General features: G+C 39.5%; 4 protein-coding genes across 5 annotated transcripts; 3 read left to right on the top strand and 1 right to left on the bottom strand.

Annotated features, from left to right (window-relative positions):
* Positions 1–278: 278 nt before the first annotated feature.
* Positions 279–3,892, top strand: LOC147504838 (Pentatricopeptide repeat (PPR) superfamily protein). Its single transcript, XM_086557553.1, has one exon. The coding sequence runs from the start codon at positions 456–458 to the stop codon at positions 3,333–3,335; it is 2,880 nt and encodes a 959-aa protein (XP_086413679.1). The 5' UTR covers positions 279–455; the 3' UTR covers positions 3,336–3,892.
* Positions 3,893–4,579: 687 nt separating this feature from the next.
* On the bottom strand, positions 4,580–7,469 carry LOC147504837 (Pentatricopeptide repeat (PPR-like) superfamily protein). The gene has a single exon (XM_086557552.1). It carries the CDS (start codon positions 7,227–7,229, stop codon positions 5,292–5,294), a length of 1,938 nt encoding a protein of 645 aa, XP_086413678.1. The 5' UTR covers positions 7,230–7,469; the 3' UTR covers positions 4,580–5,291.
* A 2,009-nt stretch (positions 7,470–9,478) lies between these two features.
* THE1 (protein kinase family protein) lies at positions 9,479–12,992 on the top strand. Of its 2 annotated transcripts, none has more exons than XM_086557550.1 (2): positions 9,479–9,735; positions 9,891–12,992. In XM_086557550.1, exon 2 carries the CDS (start codon positions 10,062–10,064, stop codon positions 12,597–12,599), a length of 2,538 nt encoding a protein of 845 aa, XP_086413676.1. In that variant the 5' UTR covers positions 9,479–9,735; positions 9,891–10,061; the 3' UTR covers positions 12,600–12,992. The 2 variants fall into 2 exon arrangements, with proteins under 2 accessions (XP_086413676.1, XP_086413675.1); XM_086557549.1 differs by having other exon boundaries at positions 9,479–9,796.
* A 1,961-nt stretch (positions 12,993–14,953) lies between these two features.
* Positions 14,954–17,138, top strand: LOC147504835 (uncharacterized). Its single transcript, XM_086557551.1, has one exon. It carries the CDS (start codon positions 15,041–15,043, stop codon positions 17,027–17,029), a length of 1,989 nt encoding a protein of 662 aa, XP_086413677.1. The 5' UTR covers positions 14,954–15,040; the 3' UTR covers positions 17,030–17,138.
* The last annotated feature ends 365 nt before the right edge of the window (positions 17,139–17,503 follow it).

Genomic DNA, 17,503 nt, shown 5'->3' with positions numbered 1-17,503 from the left:
TGTGATTAATTTATTTCTAGAATGTTTTCAAGATTACATATTTGTTAGGGAACCACAATTCTTCTTGCTCAGTCTCTACGTTCTCCGTTGAGCAGAAAGAATGGCATACTCTGGGCCTTTCACTTCTAACTGTAACCAATTTTTAACTAGTTAGACTCTCTCATCTGACAAAAGTATCCATACCAACTCCTGATGACAAATGCGTGCAAATTTCTTTAAATTTGATGGCGTAGAAAATTATAAGCATGCGTGTTGTGACCATTAGCTTCTTTGCTTTTCTAGTCTTTAACCAAAAAGACACTACCTGTCCCTCTATTATTGTTAGCCGGGATTTGCCTCACCCGAACAAGTCCCGCCCACCTCACCTGTAAGTCTTATTACACTGCATCTCTAATTCTACTAATTTATTTAATTAATATAAATTATGTTTGAGAAGATATAAAAGCAAAAAGAGTATGACAACTCTTTCATGGGTTTCAGCTAACTCATGTTTTTTCTGTAAGCAAAAAAACCCAACAACTGAAACTAGGGTTTATCTAGGGTTTAAGCTTAATTGTCACTCAAAACTAGTATATTCCTCTACAAGAAATAAGAATAAATATGGGGGTTCATTGCCTTCGATTTTACGCGCGTTGGATACTGAAGATGAAATAGATGAGACTATGAATGCATGGGTTGGGAAACTTAGTCCTAAAGAACAGACTGTTATACTTAAGGAGCAGAAAACTTGGGGTCGAGTTCTTCGTGTGTTTAAGTGGATGAAATCGCAGAATGATTATGTACCTAATGTGATTCATTATAATGTTGTCTTGAGAGTTCTTGGTAGAGCTCAAAAATGGGATGAATTGAGATTGTGTTGGATTGAAATGGCGAGAGATGGTGTGTTTCCTAGTAATAATACTTATGGAATGCTTGTTGATGTTTATGCGAAAACGGGGTTGGTTAAAGAAGCTCTTTTATGGCTTAAACATATGAAACAACGGAATGTTTTTCCTGATGAGGTGACTATGAATACAGTTGTTCGGGTTCTTAAAGATGTTGGAGAGTTTGAGAGAGGGGATAAGTTTTTTAAAAATTGGTGTAATGGGAAAGTTGAACTTGATGGTCTGGAGTTGGATTCGATTGATGATTTTGAGTTGGGTTTGGATCCTTTCAGTCCGAAGCATTTTTTGTCGACGGAGCTTTTTAAAGCCGGTGGCCGGGTGTCTCCGTCGAAACTCGTCTCTCCAATGGAAACAGAGAGTTCTGTTAGGAAGCCTCGGCTAGCAGCTACTTACAATACATTGATTGATCTGTATGGAAAGGCTGGTCGTCTGAAAGATGCTTCGAATGCCTTTTCAGAGATGTTAAAATCTGGTGTTGCGCCGGATACTGTTACGTTCAATACCATGATTTACACTTGTGGGACTCATGGTCTTCTGTCAGAGGGAGAGATATTGCTTACAAGGATGGAGGAAAAGGGGATCTCTCCTGATACCAAGACTTACAATATTTTCTTATCTTTGTATGCGGATCAAGGGAACATTGATGCAGCTCTCATGTGTTACAAGAAGATCAGAAAAGTGGGTCTCTTTCCTGATGTAGTAACTCATAGAGCTGTGCTTCGAATATTGTGTGAGAGAAACATGGTTTCTGAAGTAGAGTCTGTGCTTGAGGAAATGGAGAAATCTGGTGTTCCGATTGATGAGCATTCCCTTCCTGTCATAATTAGGATGTACACTTATCTAGGAATGCTTGATCGTGCAAAGGTTCTATTTGAAAATCGTTCTATAGAAGGTGGGTTTTCATCCAAGACTTATGCTGCCATTATTGATGTTTATGCAGAAAAAGGTCTTCACACTGAGGCTGAGGCAGTTTTCTTTAGGAAGATGGATTCACTAGTACATAAGAAGGATGTCATAGAGTTCAATGTCATGATCAAAGCATATGGGATATCAAAGCTGTATAATAGAGCTATATCTCTCTTTAGGAGCATGAGAAGCAATGGAACTTGGCCAGATGAGTGCACATATAACTCTCTGGTTCAAATGCTTTCAAATGGTGGTCTCATGGATCATGCAAGGGAATTTTTGGCTGAAATGCAAGATGCAGGATTTAAACCTCACTGCTCCACCTTTTCTGCTGTTATTGCTGGGTGCACCCGTTTGGGCCAAGTTTCTGATGCAGTTGATGTTTACAAAGAAATGATCAGTGTAGGTGTTAAACCAAATGAAGTTGTTTATGGGTCCTTGATCAATGGTTTTGCAGACGCAGGCATGGTTGAAGAAGCTCTCAATTATTTCCATTATATGGAAGAAGTTGGGATTTCTGCTAATCAGATCGTTTTAACATCTCTTATAAAGGCTTATAGTAAGGTTGGATGCTTAGAAGAAGCACAGAAGCTTTATGGAAACATGATGAACATGGAGGGTGGTCCGGATATTGTTGCTTCTAATAGTATGCTCACTCTATATGCAGATCATGGGATATTGGGTGAGGCAAAACTAATATTCGATAAACTAAAAGAAAATGGTCAAGCAGATGGAGTTTCATTCGTGACCATGACGCACCTCTACAAAAATATGGGCATGATTGACAAAGCAATTGATATTTCTCAGGAGATGCAAGAATCAGACATGCTAAAGGATTGTGCTTCATTTAATGCGGTATTGGCATCTTATGCCACAAATGGACAGCTTAGGGAGTGTACTGAGCTGTTGCTACAAATGATAGCAAGGAAGGTCTCGCCTGATGCTGGTACTTTTAAAATTATGTTTACTGTTCTCAAGAAAGCTGGGGCTCCTCCTGAAGCTGTCAACCAGCTAGAGTCTTCTTACAGGGAAGGAAAACCTTATGCTGGGGAAGCGGTAATAACCTCCACATTCTCAATTGTTGGTTTGCATGCCTTCGCACTGGAATGCTGCAAGTCTTTCATGAAAGTCGAAACTGGTCTTGATTCTTTTGCTTACAATGCTGCAATTTACGCTTATGGTTCTTCTGGAAAAGTTGACAAGGCGTTGACTATTTTCATGAGAATGCAAGACGAAGGGCTGGAACCCGACCTTGTTACTTATATTTATCTTGTTGGTTGTTACGGGAAAGCTGGAATGGTTGGAGGAATAAAGCGGATTTATAGTAAATTGACGTATGAAGAGATTGAGCCCAATGAGTCCCTGTTTACAGCTATAATAAATGCATATAAAGATGCCAATAGGAACGACCTTGCCGAATTGGTTAGCCAAGAGATGAGGTTTGCTATTGACACACGAGATCTTCCGGAGTCTGAAACTGAAGAAGATGATTTTTCGGACTATTCTGAGCCTTTAGAACCAGAAGATTTTGTGGCTCCATATTAGTTGGGCATCGTGTATATCTTTTCTATGTCAACTTAGTACGTCTGTTAAAAGTACAAAAGCTTTTCATTGGGAGGTACAGATGGATACAAGACAATTTGATTTATCTCAAGGCTGCTTTAAATGTGTCGTCTTTGTAGTTTGTACTCAGAAGATCATCTGGACTGTTGTGCAGTTGTTACAGGCGGAATTGAGGAATACAATTATCATGCCATTATGTATTCTGGAATATGTACGATGGTCTGCTGATCCATCTTACTTCATTTCCATAACTGTTGTAACCATAACTGTACACTAAACTGAGTCACAGTGGTTAATTTCATAGTGAAGGTGTAAATTATCCAGGGTGCTGTAGCCTTCGGTGCTGAAGAAAGGTAAAATGCTGGCTGCTTGCTCCAAAATCGTCAATGCAAGATTCTGAAGAGTGCTTTCCTTTCTTCATCCTTGGGACTAAAACCTCCGCATTCTTAAAATCTCTGTAAGCTAAGGACACAAATGAGTGTATCCTGTAATGTTTAATCCTGATAAATTAGCAATAATGCAGAACCCTTTCAATTGACGATCTTTTATTAGGTTCTTGCAATCAGCTTGGTTCTCATTTACCGTTAGTAGTACGACTGTCACTTGCTTCATTTCTAGTAGACATCTGAGTACATACCCAAGTGAATAAAGTTTATGATGCTGCCAAGGTTTACATGGTTATGGGCATCTTGTAAAATAGTAATCTCCTGGCTCAAAAGTATTATTTTCTTGATGTCTTAGAGAAGCTAGTTTCATGTGGTCTTATACTCTTATTAACCAACCACATATGGACTAAAGGGTGACAAGAAAGCATGGACCGTCTGTGCCACATTGCTAGTTCACTTCTTCTATGCGCGAAGTTCAGTAATTAGCCAATTGGATGCTTGCATGACATGATGATTGGCCTCATCGGCACTGCTGGATTTCAGCCTTTTCCCCTGTTATTGTGCTAACAAAAATGGGGGCAAAATCAGCTTATAAGCAGCATTTTCACAATCCCGTCCCAGTTTACAAAGAACCCAATCCGATTATAAGCAATTCCAACCAGTTTTCTTTAGAGGTAAAAATGAAGACTATAAAATGTGAAAGCGCTGAGTTTTGTTCTTGTAGATGTCCCTTTGCAAAGGACGTCCCAAGAAAACAAATTGATTGATTGAGGCATACAAATATTTGCACGTCTTGTTTGGCCACCACATGATGACACAAACAAAATACGGAAAGGAAAATTTATGGTAATGACATTATTATATTTATAATATTCCGAGACATCTTTTCATGGATTTTAACAAAAAAACATTTATTTCACACTCATTCCAAACCAAGTAAATTAATCAAATGATTCAAAATAACAAGAGGAGAACTAAAGAGCGCACAGTTCACTTATCATCGACTCAGAAAACTAGTCCTTGTCTTGGTTATCTTCCATCTCCGATTTCTGGAAATGTAACTCAATATCTGAACAACAATGTGGCCTGATAGCATGAAATGTAAAATTTGTCTGCACGGCAGATGCCATGTGGTGATATGTATCAACCCATAAGAACCATGACTGATTAACGTAGATACCAGCATCTCCTCCCAATATTGAACCGTTTGTGTTTTCCCTTGAAACGTGATACATCAGGATCAGGTAGGCACTTACAATTTAGGAAACGGGAACCCCATGTCATCTGATATCAATCTTCCTCCTGGCAAATTCTGAATATTTCTGTCAACATTGATTTGGGAGATAACCCTCGATCAGCAGTGCATATTGTAGTATGAATGCAGATCTACGTTCATGCAAACTCCCCAGCCCCCCAAATTGTCTTTTACTATTGTTGAAGCTCGGACAGTCAATTCAATGAATCTGACTTTCACATACAAGTGATCCTTTCATGAGACATGCTCGAACCGTCCAACAGATGAGAAACTCTGATGGAACACGTATTTGCATCATTAGTGCACTGTGACGATTGTACCTGTTTCTTTCTGATAACTTCCAAAGTTAATCTCTAATGGAGGGAAGATTCCTTTTTGTAGCGAATCAGAGTTATCTAGATCAAGATTTGAACCTTTGTCCTTTATATCAATCCAGCTCTTACCGGCAGTCTTCTTGACCCCTCTATCTTTCATTAGCTTCAGTAAAGCTTCGGCATCATCCCATTGATTAAAAACTTTATAAACATTAGCCAAAAGAACATAACTTAAATGGTTTTCTGGTTCCAACTCCATCATTTTCTTAGCAACACGCTCAGCGACATTCAAGTTTGAATAGGATGTGCAAGCACCAAGAAGAGCTGCCAACAGCGACAGATGGTCTTTGAAAACCGACTTTTTTAGTAAGTCATCAGCTTCTTCTAGAAGCCCGGCTCGCCCAAGAAGGTCAACCATGCAGTTAACATGCTCGATTCCAGCATTTATCCTATAGAATTCACCCATCAGTTTAAAATACTCTCTCCCTTGATCAACTAATCGTGCATGGCTACAGGCAAAAAGCACTCCGATGAAAGTAATATAATTTGGCTTCATCCCTTCACTAAGCATCTCATTAAACATCGCAAGGGCTTCCTCAGCTTTACCATTTTGAGCCAACCCACAAATCATTGAGTTCCAAGTGATTAAGTTTTTGACAGGAATTTCTAAGAACATTCTTTCAGCATAATTGACACATCCACATTTTGCATAAACGTCCACAAGCGCTGACTCTACTATGATATCCCTCCAACCTACTTTTCTTAGATATTGGCAATGGACCTCTTTCCCTTGTCTAACAACTGCCAAACCTGCACAAGCACGAAGAACAGTCCCAAAACAATACATATCCTTCGTTTCCATCTCCCTGAAAATATCAAGAACAGCTTTGAAGTCACCGTTTTGACAGTATGCGCCAAGCAGTGCACACCAAGATACTACATTCTTCTTTTGCATTCTATCAAAAATCGCACGCGAATCCTTAACCAATCCACATTTTCCATACATATCTAAAATGCTGCTTTCAACAACCAAGTTTCCACATATTCCAGAAGTAACAACCTTAGCATGCACTTCTTTACCATGTTTCACCCTCCCTAAATGCCCACACGCCGTCAAAATGGTCGCAAAGGTAAAACCATCCGGAGACACTCTATACTTCCTATTCATTAAATAAAACAAATCCAAAGCTCCCTCAAACTGATCATTACGTGTATACGCAGATATCAAAGAAGTCCAACAAATTGCATCCGGTTCCAACATCTCAACAAACAAACGCCTCGCATCTTCTACATCAAAATTCCTTCCATACATATCTATAAGAGAACTAACAATAAAAAAATTCAATCCAAACCCTCTCTTTACCACCACCCCATGGAAACAAACACCAATCCTCAAAGCCTCAAGCTCAGAACACGCTTTAATCACCGCAGAAAGAGTAAACGCATTAGGCTCAACCCCAAAATCCAACATCTTCCTAAACATCTCAAGTGAATCTTTACACTTGCCAACATGAACATACCCCGATATCATCGATGTCCAAGAAATAACATCTTTCTCAAACAAATTATCAAACACTTTACGTGTTTCACAAAAATCATGTCCCAATTTAAAGTACATTGAAAGTAAACTATTCCCAACAAAGCGGTCGGATCCAAGACCGGACTTAATTATATATGAATGTATTTGGAGTCCGTGGCTAAACGAAACAGCTTTTACGCATGTTTGTAAAAGCGAGGCGTAAATCACTGGTTTAATGGTAAGTTGGTTAGAATCTGTGGAGTTGAGGAGGTGGATTGCTTTGGAAAGAAAACCCAACTTGCATAAAGAGAGGATTTCGGGTTGGGGAGATGGATTTTGAGGATTGTCCTTGAAATTGTGAGGAATGAGTGAGGTGTAATGGCGTCTGTGGAATAGCTTCATTGAGTGCAAGTTTTTTTGAAAAATAACGGTAATGTTTTATAGTTTTACCCGCCATTTTAAAGTTGAATTGACGTAAATAACCCTGTTTGGGTAAGGTCATTTTGTTTTTCCTACCTAGTATTATTCATTTTCCTAGATCAGTGTGGAAATTGTTATCGTGACACCTTCTAAGTTCTAACAGTTGGAGACCCCAGCCTAATAAGTCGGTCTAGGGATGACTTCAAATGCTGTGGAAACTCTAAGCCTATATTGCCGCTAGAATTGCTTTCGACTATGGTCCATGAAAAAGAGACTTTCGATGCATACACCTTAAGTCAAGCATGCTCAACGTAACTCTGCTTCGTTCGCATGGCTGAGACATGGGTGGCTCAAAAAGCCTTATCGAAACCCAAATTTAACTATTTATCATCATCATCGATAACTGATGTACTGTAACCCAAGGCCCAAAATTTTGATATCCGTTAATATATCGGTGTATCTAAAAATCGAGATATATCGGATATATCGGTTTTTGGTGACCAGTCCAAATTATTTAAAATATAAAAAATATCGAATATATCGGACATATAATATTAGAAATATATTGAAAATATCGGATTTATATTTAAAAATGGTCAAAAAGTCAACCGATATATATCGATTATATCGAAAATATCAATTATATCGGCAATATAAAGTTTCATATCAGAAATTCCGATATATCTCAGAAAAAAAAGAATTCAATATTCGGTAGATATATATCGGAAATATCGATATCGGTATACCAATTTATCAAAATATATCGGCAATATTTTAGGCCATGCTACAACCTGACATTGACCAACAGCAGCTGGTACACCTCAATGCTCCTGCACAGGAATGAGTAACGTTGTTTTATAGTCCTAAGTCATTATTAGAGTGCCCATGAATGCACTTCACTCCTTATTTTTTACTTCACTCAATCACTCCTTTGATTTTCACCATTTTTAGTTTTGGGAATTTGGGTACAGCTCAAGGTCCAATAACCAGTAGGCCAGTCAAAAGCAGTAGTTATTCTAAAATAAGCGAAAAGACTTTCTGACTTTTTCAACAAAGTCAACTTTTCATGAACACCATGCGCACTTTAGTGGAAAAGACAGCCGGAATTAACTTACGCAGTGTGGAAATAATTAGAATCTGCCCGTCAATCTCGTTGTGTTTGGTAACCATCGATTTAGGATGTGGTTGGTGCTGAGGTGTCAACCAAACACAAGTATGTAGTATGTACTTGATTGAAATCATGATGTCAGCCATGTGTGCACGTCGAGTTACTGGTCTTATTAATTAAAGTCATGCAAACCATATACGTTTGTCTATATTCCGAACCTTGACAATTCTCTTTCAATCTCCAATGGCACTCACGAGTGATGACTCCACCACAAAGTCTACAAATGGGATAAGGAATTTTGTTCAATTTACCAGAACGGTGAGACCACTGAGTCACTGACCACCCATGTTGTTCCTTTTTAACTTAAGTTGAGAAAATTGGTCCTTTGATCCTACATGTTAAGAAAAATAAAAACACTTGCACTAGAGGATTATACTACACATTGTTTTTTCTTCTCAAGGAGAGTCGTTGATGCATGATCAGAAAATAAAAATTGTATTTGTGCATTTCTTGCAGATTTCAGAATTTTTAGAATTCCCACAGTTCTAAAAACCGGAATTCCAATATATTCTGACCAAACTTCAAAATTAACATTTTTTTGACCCTTTATTGTGATACTACTTGCATAGTTGCATACACAATGTTGCACGGCGCTGTATTACACTGTGATTTCATTAATCAGCTATGATTAGGCGTGAAATTGACTACTCAAGAGTCAAGAGTATTTTAAAAATGTAAACACCAAAAATATTGTAATCAAAGACTTCTCATCGTCAAGCACTCAATTTTGCTTGGAGAAGTATACTTTTCATTATTCATTAATCCAAAAAACATAAAACAAAAAACTACCAAATGAAGAACCGATAGCGACGTAATTGGACGAGCCCATGTGCTTAGATACTGCCGTTTGAGGAAATATATATAACCATGTCTAACAGTCTTCTTGTCACAATACTTGAAATGTCAAAAATGCACCGCCACATAAACCACTGGGCACAACGTTAATGTTTAACAGTGTTAACTGTCTCACGACTCACGCTCACATTTTTCCTCAAAAGCGCGTAAAAACAAACAGAAAGGAATGTGGTCCCACTAGCTAACTGGTCCCAGTCAAAGCCTCAAAACCTTAGTTGCAGAGCTGCAATGGTGACTTATTTATGTTATGTAGAATATGATTAGATAAGAAAGGTATGAAAGAGCCAGCTAAAAGACGGTGGTGTATATGTATATATATATATATATTTTTTAAGTTGTGGGTGTGGTGGGGTCCTTTTAACGTTGTTATGTAAAATGACAGCTTAATCTAACAGGCTGGAAAAGAGGTGCTTATTGTTTAAAGAACAAACATGGTTCAAGCATGGTACCATTTGTTGTGATCTAGTAAGTCTTCAACTCCTTTTCATCTTCTGCACTTCACTTAGAAGGTTTTCTAGTAAAAAAGGTGCATACTTGTTCTAGTACTCTTTTAGTAGTTTCCTTATTTTGTAGAGTTCAGTGAGCTTATTATTATGTATTCATTCTTTTTGTCTCTTCAGTTCTGTATACTGGAATGTTAATGGCTTGAAGAAAAATGTTTACTTTGGAAATGTATGCTTGAGATTTTGTGGTTTTGAGGATCTGGGGTATCTTGCATTTTGATTTCTAGAACTTGGGCTTTGTGCATTTGGTGGTACAAGCTGAGATTTGGCTTATTCAAGTCAGTGAACATGGTTGAATTGGAAGTAGTGAAATGGATTCCTTTAGTTATTGTTATTTTATTAAGTATGGTTAGTGGTTCCTATGCTCAATTCACCCCTGTGGATAACTACTTGATTGTCTGTGGTTCTTCGCGAAATGTCACGTTTCAAGGTCGAGTATACGTTCCTGATTTACCCCAATCTTCAGTTGTGATTAAAAGTACGGGAAATACTGATGTTGCATCCTCAAATTCTCTAGTACCATCTCCAATTTTTCAGTCGGCTCGGATTTTCCCTGAGGCGACTTCTTACAAATTTGATATCCAGCAACAAGGCCGCCACTGGGTTCGATTATATTTTTACCCTTTCGCTAACCCTCGCTATGATCTTGGATCTGTCCCAATCACAGTGGTTACAGATAAGTTTGTTCTGTTAAAAAATTTCACCTTCAATAACTATAATGGTACATTTCTGTTTAAGGAGTATTCGATCAATGTGACGTCCGATACATTGAGCCTCACCTTTGTTCCATCCAATAATTCTGTCACATTTGTGAATGCAATTGAAGTTGTTTCAGTCCCAGATAAGTTGATTCCTGACCAAGCAATGTCTTTAAGTCCTTTTGCTCCTTCTAGCGGCTTATCTGATCGTGCTTTCGAAACCATTTATCGGTTGAATATGGGGGGTCCTGTCATTACCCCTCAGAATGATACATTGGGAAGAACATGGGAGAATGATGTGAAGTACCTCCACGTGAACAGCTCTGCCGTACCTGTCTCAGTTAATCCATCATCCATCAAATATCGGGGGAGGATTCTTACACCTGAAATTGCACCAAATTGGGTTTATGCCACTGCGGAGACCATGGGGGATGCAAATGTGTCCAACGTGATATTCAATATTACTTGGGTCCTCCCTGTTAATTCCAACTTCATGTACTTTGTGCGGTTACACTTCTGCGACATTGTGAGCAAGGCTCTGAACACCCTAGTGTTCAATGTTTTTATCAACTCAGATATTGCTCTTCCCAGTTTGGACCCCTCGACGCTAACAGGTGACCTGGCTGAACCTTTTTACAAAGATTTCATCTCCAACTCAGCAAAGGATTCAAATACATTGACAGTTAGTGTGGGACCGGATGAGATGGCAGACATCACGGACGCTATTATGAATGGGCTGGAGGTCATGAAGATCAGCAACAACGCAAGAAGTTTGGATGGGTTGTCTTCTGTTGAGGGTCTGCTTCACAACACTGACTCAAAAAAGAATAAGGTTTGGATTGTAGTCGGGTTGGTTGTCGGATCTTTGGCTGCAGTGGTTTTTATTGCCTTGTGTTATTGTTGCTTTATTGCGCGAAGGTCAAAGGATACTCACCAAGGACATGCATGGTTAGCGTTGCCAATATATGGGAACTCCCAAACTATGACCAAAAACTCAACAATTTCCCAGAAGAGTGGAACAGCAAGCTGCATTTCGTTGGCCTCATCAAATTTTGGTCGCTTCTTCATGTTTCAAGAGATCATGGACGCAACAAACAAGTTTGATGAGAGCTTGCTTCTAGGGGTTGGTGGATTTGGTAGAGTTTACAAAGGCACACTTGATGATGGGACCACTGTAGCCGTAAAGAGAGGAAATCCAAGATCTGAACAAGGAATTGCTGAGTTCCGAACTGAGATTGAGATGTTATCAAAGCTTCGCCATCGACACCTTGTCTCACTAATTGGCTACTGTGATGAACGTTCTGAGATGGTCCTGGTTTACGAGTACATGGCAAATGGACCTCTTAGGAGCCATCTTTATGGAACAGAACTCCCACCTCTCTCATGGAAGCAAAGGCTTGAGATTTGTATTGGGGCTGCAAGGGGACTACATTATCTTCACACTGGAGCTGCTCAAAGCATCATACACAGAGATGTGAAGACTACCAACATTCTCTTGGATGAAAGCTATGTAGCAAAGGTTGCTGACTTTGGACTCTCAAAGACGGGTCCTTCTCTGGATCAAACTCATGTAAGCACAGCTGTTAAGGGTAGTTTTGGCTACCTCGATCCGGAATACTTTAGAAGGCAACAACTGACTGAGAAGTCGGATGTTTACTCATTCGGGGTGGTTCTGATGGAAGTCCTCTGTACCAGACCAGCTCTAAATCCTGTCCTCCCACGGGAGCAAGTTAATATAGCAGAGTGGGCAATGACTTGGCAGAAGAAGGGAATGCTGGACCAGATCATGGACCCACTTTTGGTGGGGAAGGTAAACCCAGCTTCACTCAAGAAGTTTGGTGAGACGGCTGAGAATTGTCTAGCAGAATACGGGGTTGACAGGCCAACAATGGGGGATATCTTATGGAATCTTGAGTATGCACTACAGCTTGAGGAGGCCTCATCTGCACTTACCGAGCCAGACGATAACAGTACAAACCACATCCCTGGTATTCCATTGACACCACTTGAGCCATTTGATAACAGCGTGAGTATGATTGATAACGTGACCTCAGGCACCGATGATGATGCCGAAGATGTTGCAACTAGTGCAGTCTTCTCTCAGCTAGTCAATCCTCGTGGAAGATGAGATGCAGGATTATTTACATATGTGTTCTAATTCATTGTGAAGAAATGCTATTATCTGTGATCGCAGCCTCCAAACATCCCAAACAAAACCTGGCGCACCTGGCAGAGTTCAAATTGCTTAAAGGAAATGGTTGGGAGTTCCGCTTGATTGGCCAGGTCTTCTTCACAATCTCATTTAAATTTTCTTTTTTCTTTTTTACCCATACCCGTTTTGTTTTGTAATATTATTAATTATTTCTGGCGCAAGTCATCTCCATAAAGATTTTACATTGTCTTTGGTCTCGTGCAAGATGGATCCTGTTAAACACGGTCTCAAGCATAAACTTGATTTGGATTGTGTAGAAGTTATCTTCACAAGTTGATAAAGGAAATAAGGAGAATCTTTTGTATTGCATTTATATCTTGATGAATTGTTATAGTTAGTCTTTGGTTAGCAACTTTGAGAAATTGTTTTCTTTTTTAAAATTACAAACCAACTTCTTCTATGCGGTGTCCAGTGAATTCATTGTGGTCATTGGTCAAGAAAAATTCAACTTAAACCTTTCTTACAGTATTTATATGATTGGTAGGTATTGTATGCACTTCCATCAAGTATCTCAATTATCATAGCTACTCTCCTAGTCCCCTTCGTGCTATGTTCAACTGCATATATAGAAAATCCGGTACCTCGGAATCAGTTCACTGAAAATGAAATTAGGTATATAATTCTGTGATTGGTCTGTTAGAAAGAACTCTATGCTGCAACATCTTAGTTTAAAGTCCTGTAAAGCCTTTGGTGACTCGACACAGTGTACAGAGGAGATGAGAGCTTGGTATAGGGAATCCCATCTCTCGTGGAGAGGAGAGGAACGCATCAAAAGAGCATGTGGGTCTCGTCACTACTCCACCTCCATCCAATATCCCAGTCTGAGTTGACGACTTACTCAACCAATATAAATTTCTCAAATAACGTAATAGAGCACTGCCTATCGACTCCGCTACCTTCAAAGTTCAAATTGCTTCTTTCCACGGTAGAAATTAGGTTTGACTTATTGAAACCATATTTGTACAGGCCAAGCCTGTGTGTTTTGCATTCTGTGGTTAATTTACGGAATTAGTTGGGGAGCGTTGTTGGATGGAGTTTTTTAGAACTCTCGTCGACACCCTGGTATCAATTCATCCTTTTCATCAACACAGGTGCCTGTTTCCGTGTTCTGGTGTATTCGGTTGAGGTTATCAAGGATTAGTTGCTGCTTTTGTTCTGACGGTTTCTGTTATTTTACTTTCCTACTGAAATCTGAAGCATATAGCTTCAAACCAGGTGTTGTTTCCTGTCTACTGGGTTAGTGTTACTAGCTTGATTAGTTTTATTGGCTGACAGCAGTCTTTTCCTGTGTTGCTGAATTGAGGGTAAACTTCTGTTATTACTTTCAGGCATTTGTGGCGTTATTAGGCAGAGCTTCAAACTTATAGGCTTCTAGTTGGTCAATTCTCCCTCTCTGAATGACACAAAAGCTGCAAACATTAGGTGCCTTCAAGGCAGTAAGGTACCATGAGTATTGTTTCTCAGTGGCGAAGTAAGACCAAGCCCACGAGCTTATTAACCTAGGTCGGAGCAAGTTGATAGGATCCCCTTTTTTATGCCCCCATGGCCGGACGTAAGAAGGAAAGAGAGGAATGGGGTTTCTCTTGCTTTTGGCATAGGATGAGTACTGTCAGGTATCGGTCTTGACTCAGACTTAACAGTTGAGAGCCTTAGGAGAGATAACATTAGAGTCTCATTGTTACTACAAGAAAGTTGGTTCATTTAAGCAAATGAAACGTATGGTTAGGCGCTTAGGCATGGATGCAACTTGATTGGATAACTGATCGTTGATGAAGGGCTGAGCTAACTGTCTAACCCATTTTTCTTTATCAGACAGCGGTATATACCAAGGCTTCTGTCGCTAAATACCATCTCTTGGTACGCTCCGGTTTTCTCTTGCCCTTTGGTTAGAATTAAAGGTGGTGAGAGAAACTTAACCCGTGTATGTCAAATTGTCAATGCAAATTAACCCGTGAATGTTGTTATTAGTTAACGAAAAAAAGAATGTTGTTATTGAATTCTTTCTCATACAAAGAGAATCTGAGTCCCTTTGAAGAGTTTTTTGAAGGTAAATAACAAAATAATAAATGGGATGATGCTGGTCATGACATAATGTATCCCTTCCACTTAGACAGGCCCAGTTTATTAACTATCCACATGTGACCCGGAGAAAAAAGGCCATTGCAAATCTACTTCGGTTAATACTAGCCTTAAGTTTCTCCTTGGGGCCCAAGCAATTTCCTTGTAGCCCACGTATTCCAAACCTCTATAAAACTAGCCCAAAAAAATCACACCATATCACAACTCTCCTCGATTGATTTCACCAAAACAAGAAAACGAGATCTCCCCTCAAATTCATCAACACAGAAAACCAAAACATGGCTGCTCCTTCGTTTCAACTCATAGGCCCACCAAAACTCCATGAAAACAACCCTTCATCATCGTGTTCTTCCAACATGGACGACACTTTCATGCAAGATTTCAACGAACCAAACCCAACCAGGGGCTTAACTGAAAACCTATCGCCAACTTTCATGTCTACAGGCAATCCATGCCTGGATTTCTTTTTCCACATTGTCCCTGACACCCCACCTCAAAATCTTGTAGAACGGTTATCGTTAGCATGGAAACACAGCGAGTTAACTACTCTAAAACTAATCTGTCATCTTCGAGGTGTTCGTGGGGTTGGAAAATCTGATAAAGAAGGGTTCTACACTGCGGCGTTATGGTTACATAAGCATCACCCGAAAACTCTTGCATGCAACGTGAAGTCTATAGCGGATTTTGGGTATTTTAAAGATTTGCCTGAGATTCTTTATAGACTTCTTCAAGGTTCTGATGTACGTAAAGTTGCGAAACGAGAGTTTGAGATGAAAAAGAAGCCTAGAGGTCCAATGCGTGCTAATCGAAGAGGCCAAAGGAGGTTTAACAGTAATTATCCTAGACGTGATGTGAAATCGAAAAGGAATAAGAATGAGATGGGGAAAAGAAAGGGAATGTTGTCTAGGGAGAAGAGACTTGTTATAGAGATGAAGAAAGTTCAGATTCAGAAAAAGACAGCAAGTGAATTGAGGAAGGAGAAAGAGATCAAGAAAGCAAGAAAAGCTATTGAGAGGTGTTCTCGCGATCCGGATTTCAGATTCTTGCATGACCAAATTTCTCAGGTTTTTGCTGATTATTTGATTTCTGATTTAAAATGTATGAAATCTGGTGAGTTGGGTAATATTAGTTTGGCAGCTAAGTGGTGCCCGTCCTTAGATTCGTCTTTCGATAAGGCTACTTTACTTTGTGAAAACATTGCTAGGAAGGTGTTTCCGCGTAATCTGTACCCAGAATATGAAGGGGTTGAAGAAGCCCATTACGCTTACAGAATTCGTGATAGACTTAGGAAGGAAGTTCTTGTTCCCCTTCGTCGAATTCTAGAATTGCCTGAGGTTTACATGAGTAAAAAGAAGTGGGATTCGCTTCCATATGATAGAGTTGCCTCTGTAGCAATGACGAGTTACAAGAAGCATTTCTTGAAACATGATGAGAAGCGCTTCAATGAGTTCTTGGGCAAGGTTACGCGTGGGGAAGCTAAAATTGCTGCCGGGGCATTGTTTCCCCATGACATTATAGCTCACTTAGATGACGGGCACCGAGATTATGGTCAAGTTGCTGAGCTGCAGTGGAAAAGAATGGTTGAAGATCTGTCCAAAAAGGGGAAATTGAAAAATTGCATTGCAATTTGTGATGTTTCTGAAAGCATGACATGGTATATTAATGAGAGTATGCAAGATATCGATGATGATAAGCCCCTGAAGGTCTGTATTGCGCTTGGTCTGTTGCTTTCAGAGTTGTGTGAAAATCCTTGGAATGGCAAGGTCATAACCTTCAGTGCCAAGCCTCAGCTTCATGTGATCCAGGGAGACGACTTGCGCTCCAAGAAGGAATCTCTTGAAGGCATGGAAAGCGGGTTGAACACAAATTTTCAGAAAGTGTTTGACATGATTTTAAAAGTTGCTACTGAGGGGAATTTAGATAAAGACCAGATGATAAAGAGAGTGTTTGTGTTTAGTGATATGGAGTTCGATGAAGCTAGTGGTGGCAATGACCAGAATAAATGGGATACAGATTATGAAATCATACAGAAGAAATTTGAGGAAAGCGGGTATGGGGTTCCGGAAATTGTGTTTTGGAACTTAAGAGAGTCGAAGGCTACTCCAGTTATGTGTAACCAGAAGGGTGTAGCTCTGGTAAGTGGATTTTCTCAGAACTTGATCAAGTTGTTTCTGAATGACGAAGGCATGGTTGAGAAAGGTCCTGAGGCTGTGATGGAGTTGGCGTTATCTGGTCCTGCTTACCAGCAACTGGCTGTGGTTGATTGAGTTCGATGTGAGTGTTTGTGTAAAAATCTATTCAACTGGCTGTGGTTGATTGAGTTCGATGTAAAGTGTTTGTGACGTTTTGGTTAAATAAAATGCAAGTTCGCGAATTGTTTTCAATGTTCAATGAATTTTGCCTTTGCAAATTCTTATTCAGGTGATAATGTAAAACATTAGCATTTCTTACTCCCAGTATCTGTATAATACTCAAAAGGGGACCCTGCTTGAACATAGTACTATAAACTTTAGCACATCTCATGTATGCTTCCAGAGACAATGATAAGTAACTCTATATATATGCACTTGAAAGTTTCGAAGTTAGCTTATCTGATCACCAGGATTTCAGTCAACATATAAGTAGCTTGAACACAGCTTGCTTAAGCTCTAACTCGTAGTACTGCGACCAACACTCAGACAGTGTTTCTAACCATTGGTTTTTGTTCTTGTATTTCGACATTCATTTGTATTAATCTGGTT

The sequence above is a fragment of the Coptis chinensis genome, chromosome 4 (assembly GCF_015680905.1).
Source record: "Coptis chinensis isolate HL-2020 chromosome 4, ASM1568090v1, whole genome shotgun sequence".
NCBI lineage: Eukaryota > Viridiplantae > Streptophyta > Magnoliopsida > Ranunculales > Ranunculaceae > Coptis > Coptis chinensis.
Note: the sequence above shows the minus strand (reverse complement) of the source record. Positions and strands in the feature narration are given on the sequence as shown.

Excerpts from the sequence above, each read along its gene's own strand:
- LOC147504835 (XM_086557551.1), top strand. The coding sequence starts at position 15,041 with ATGGCTGCTCCTTCGTTTCAACTCATAGGCCCACCAAAACTCCATGAA.
- LOC147504838 (XM_086557553.1), top strand. The coding sequence starts at position 456 with ATGACAACTCTTTCATGGGTTTCAGCTAACTCATGTTTTTTCTGTAAG.
- LOC147504837 (XM_086557552.1), bottom strand. The coding sequence starts at position 7,229 with ATGAAGCTATTCCACAGACGCCATTACACCTCACTCATTCCTCACAAT.
- THE1 (XM_086557550.1), top strand. The coding sequence starts at position 10,062 with ATGGTTGAATTGGAAGTAGTGAAATGGATTCCTTTAGTTATTGTTATT.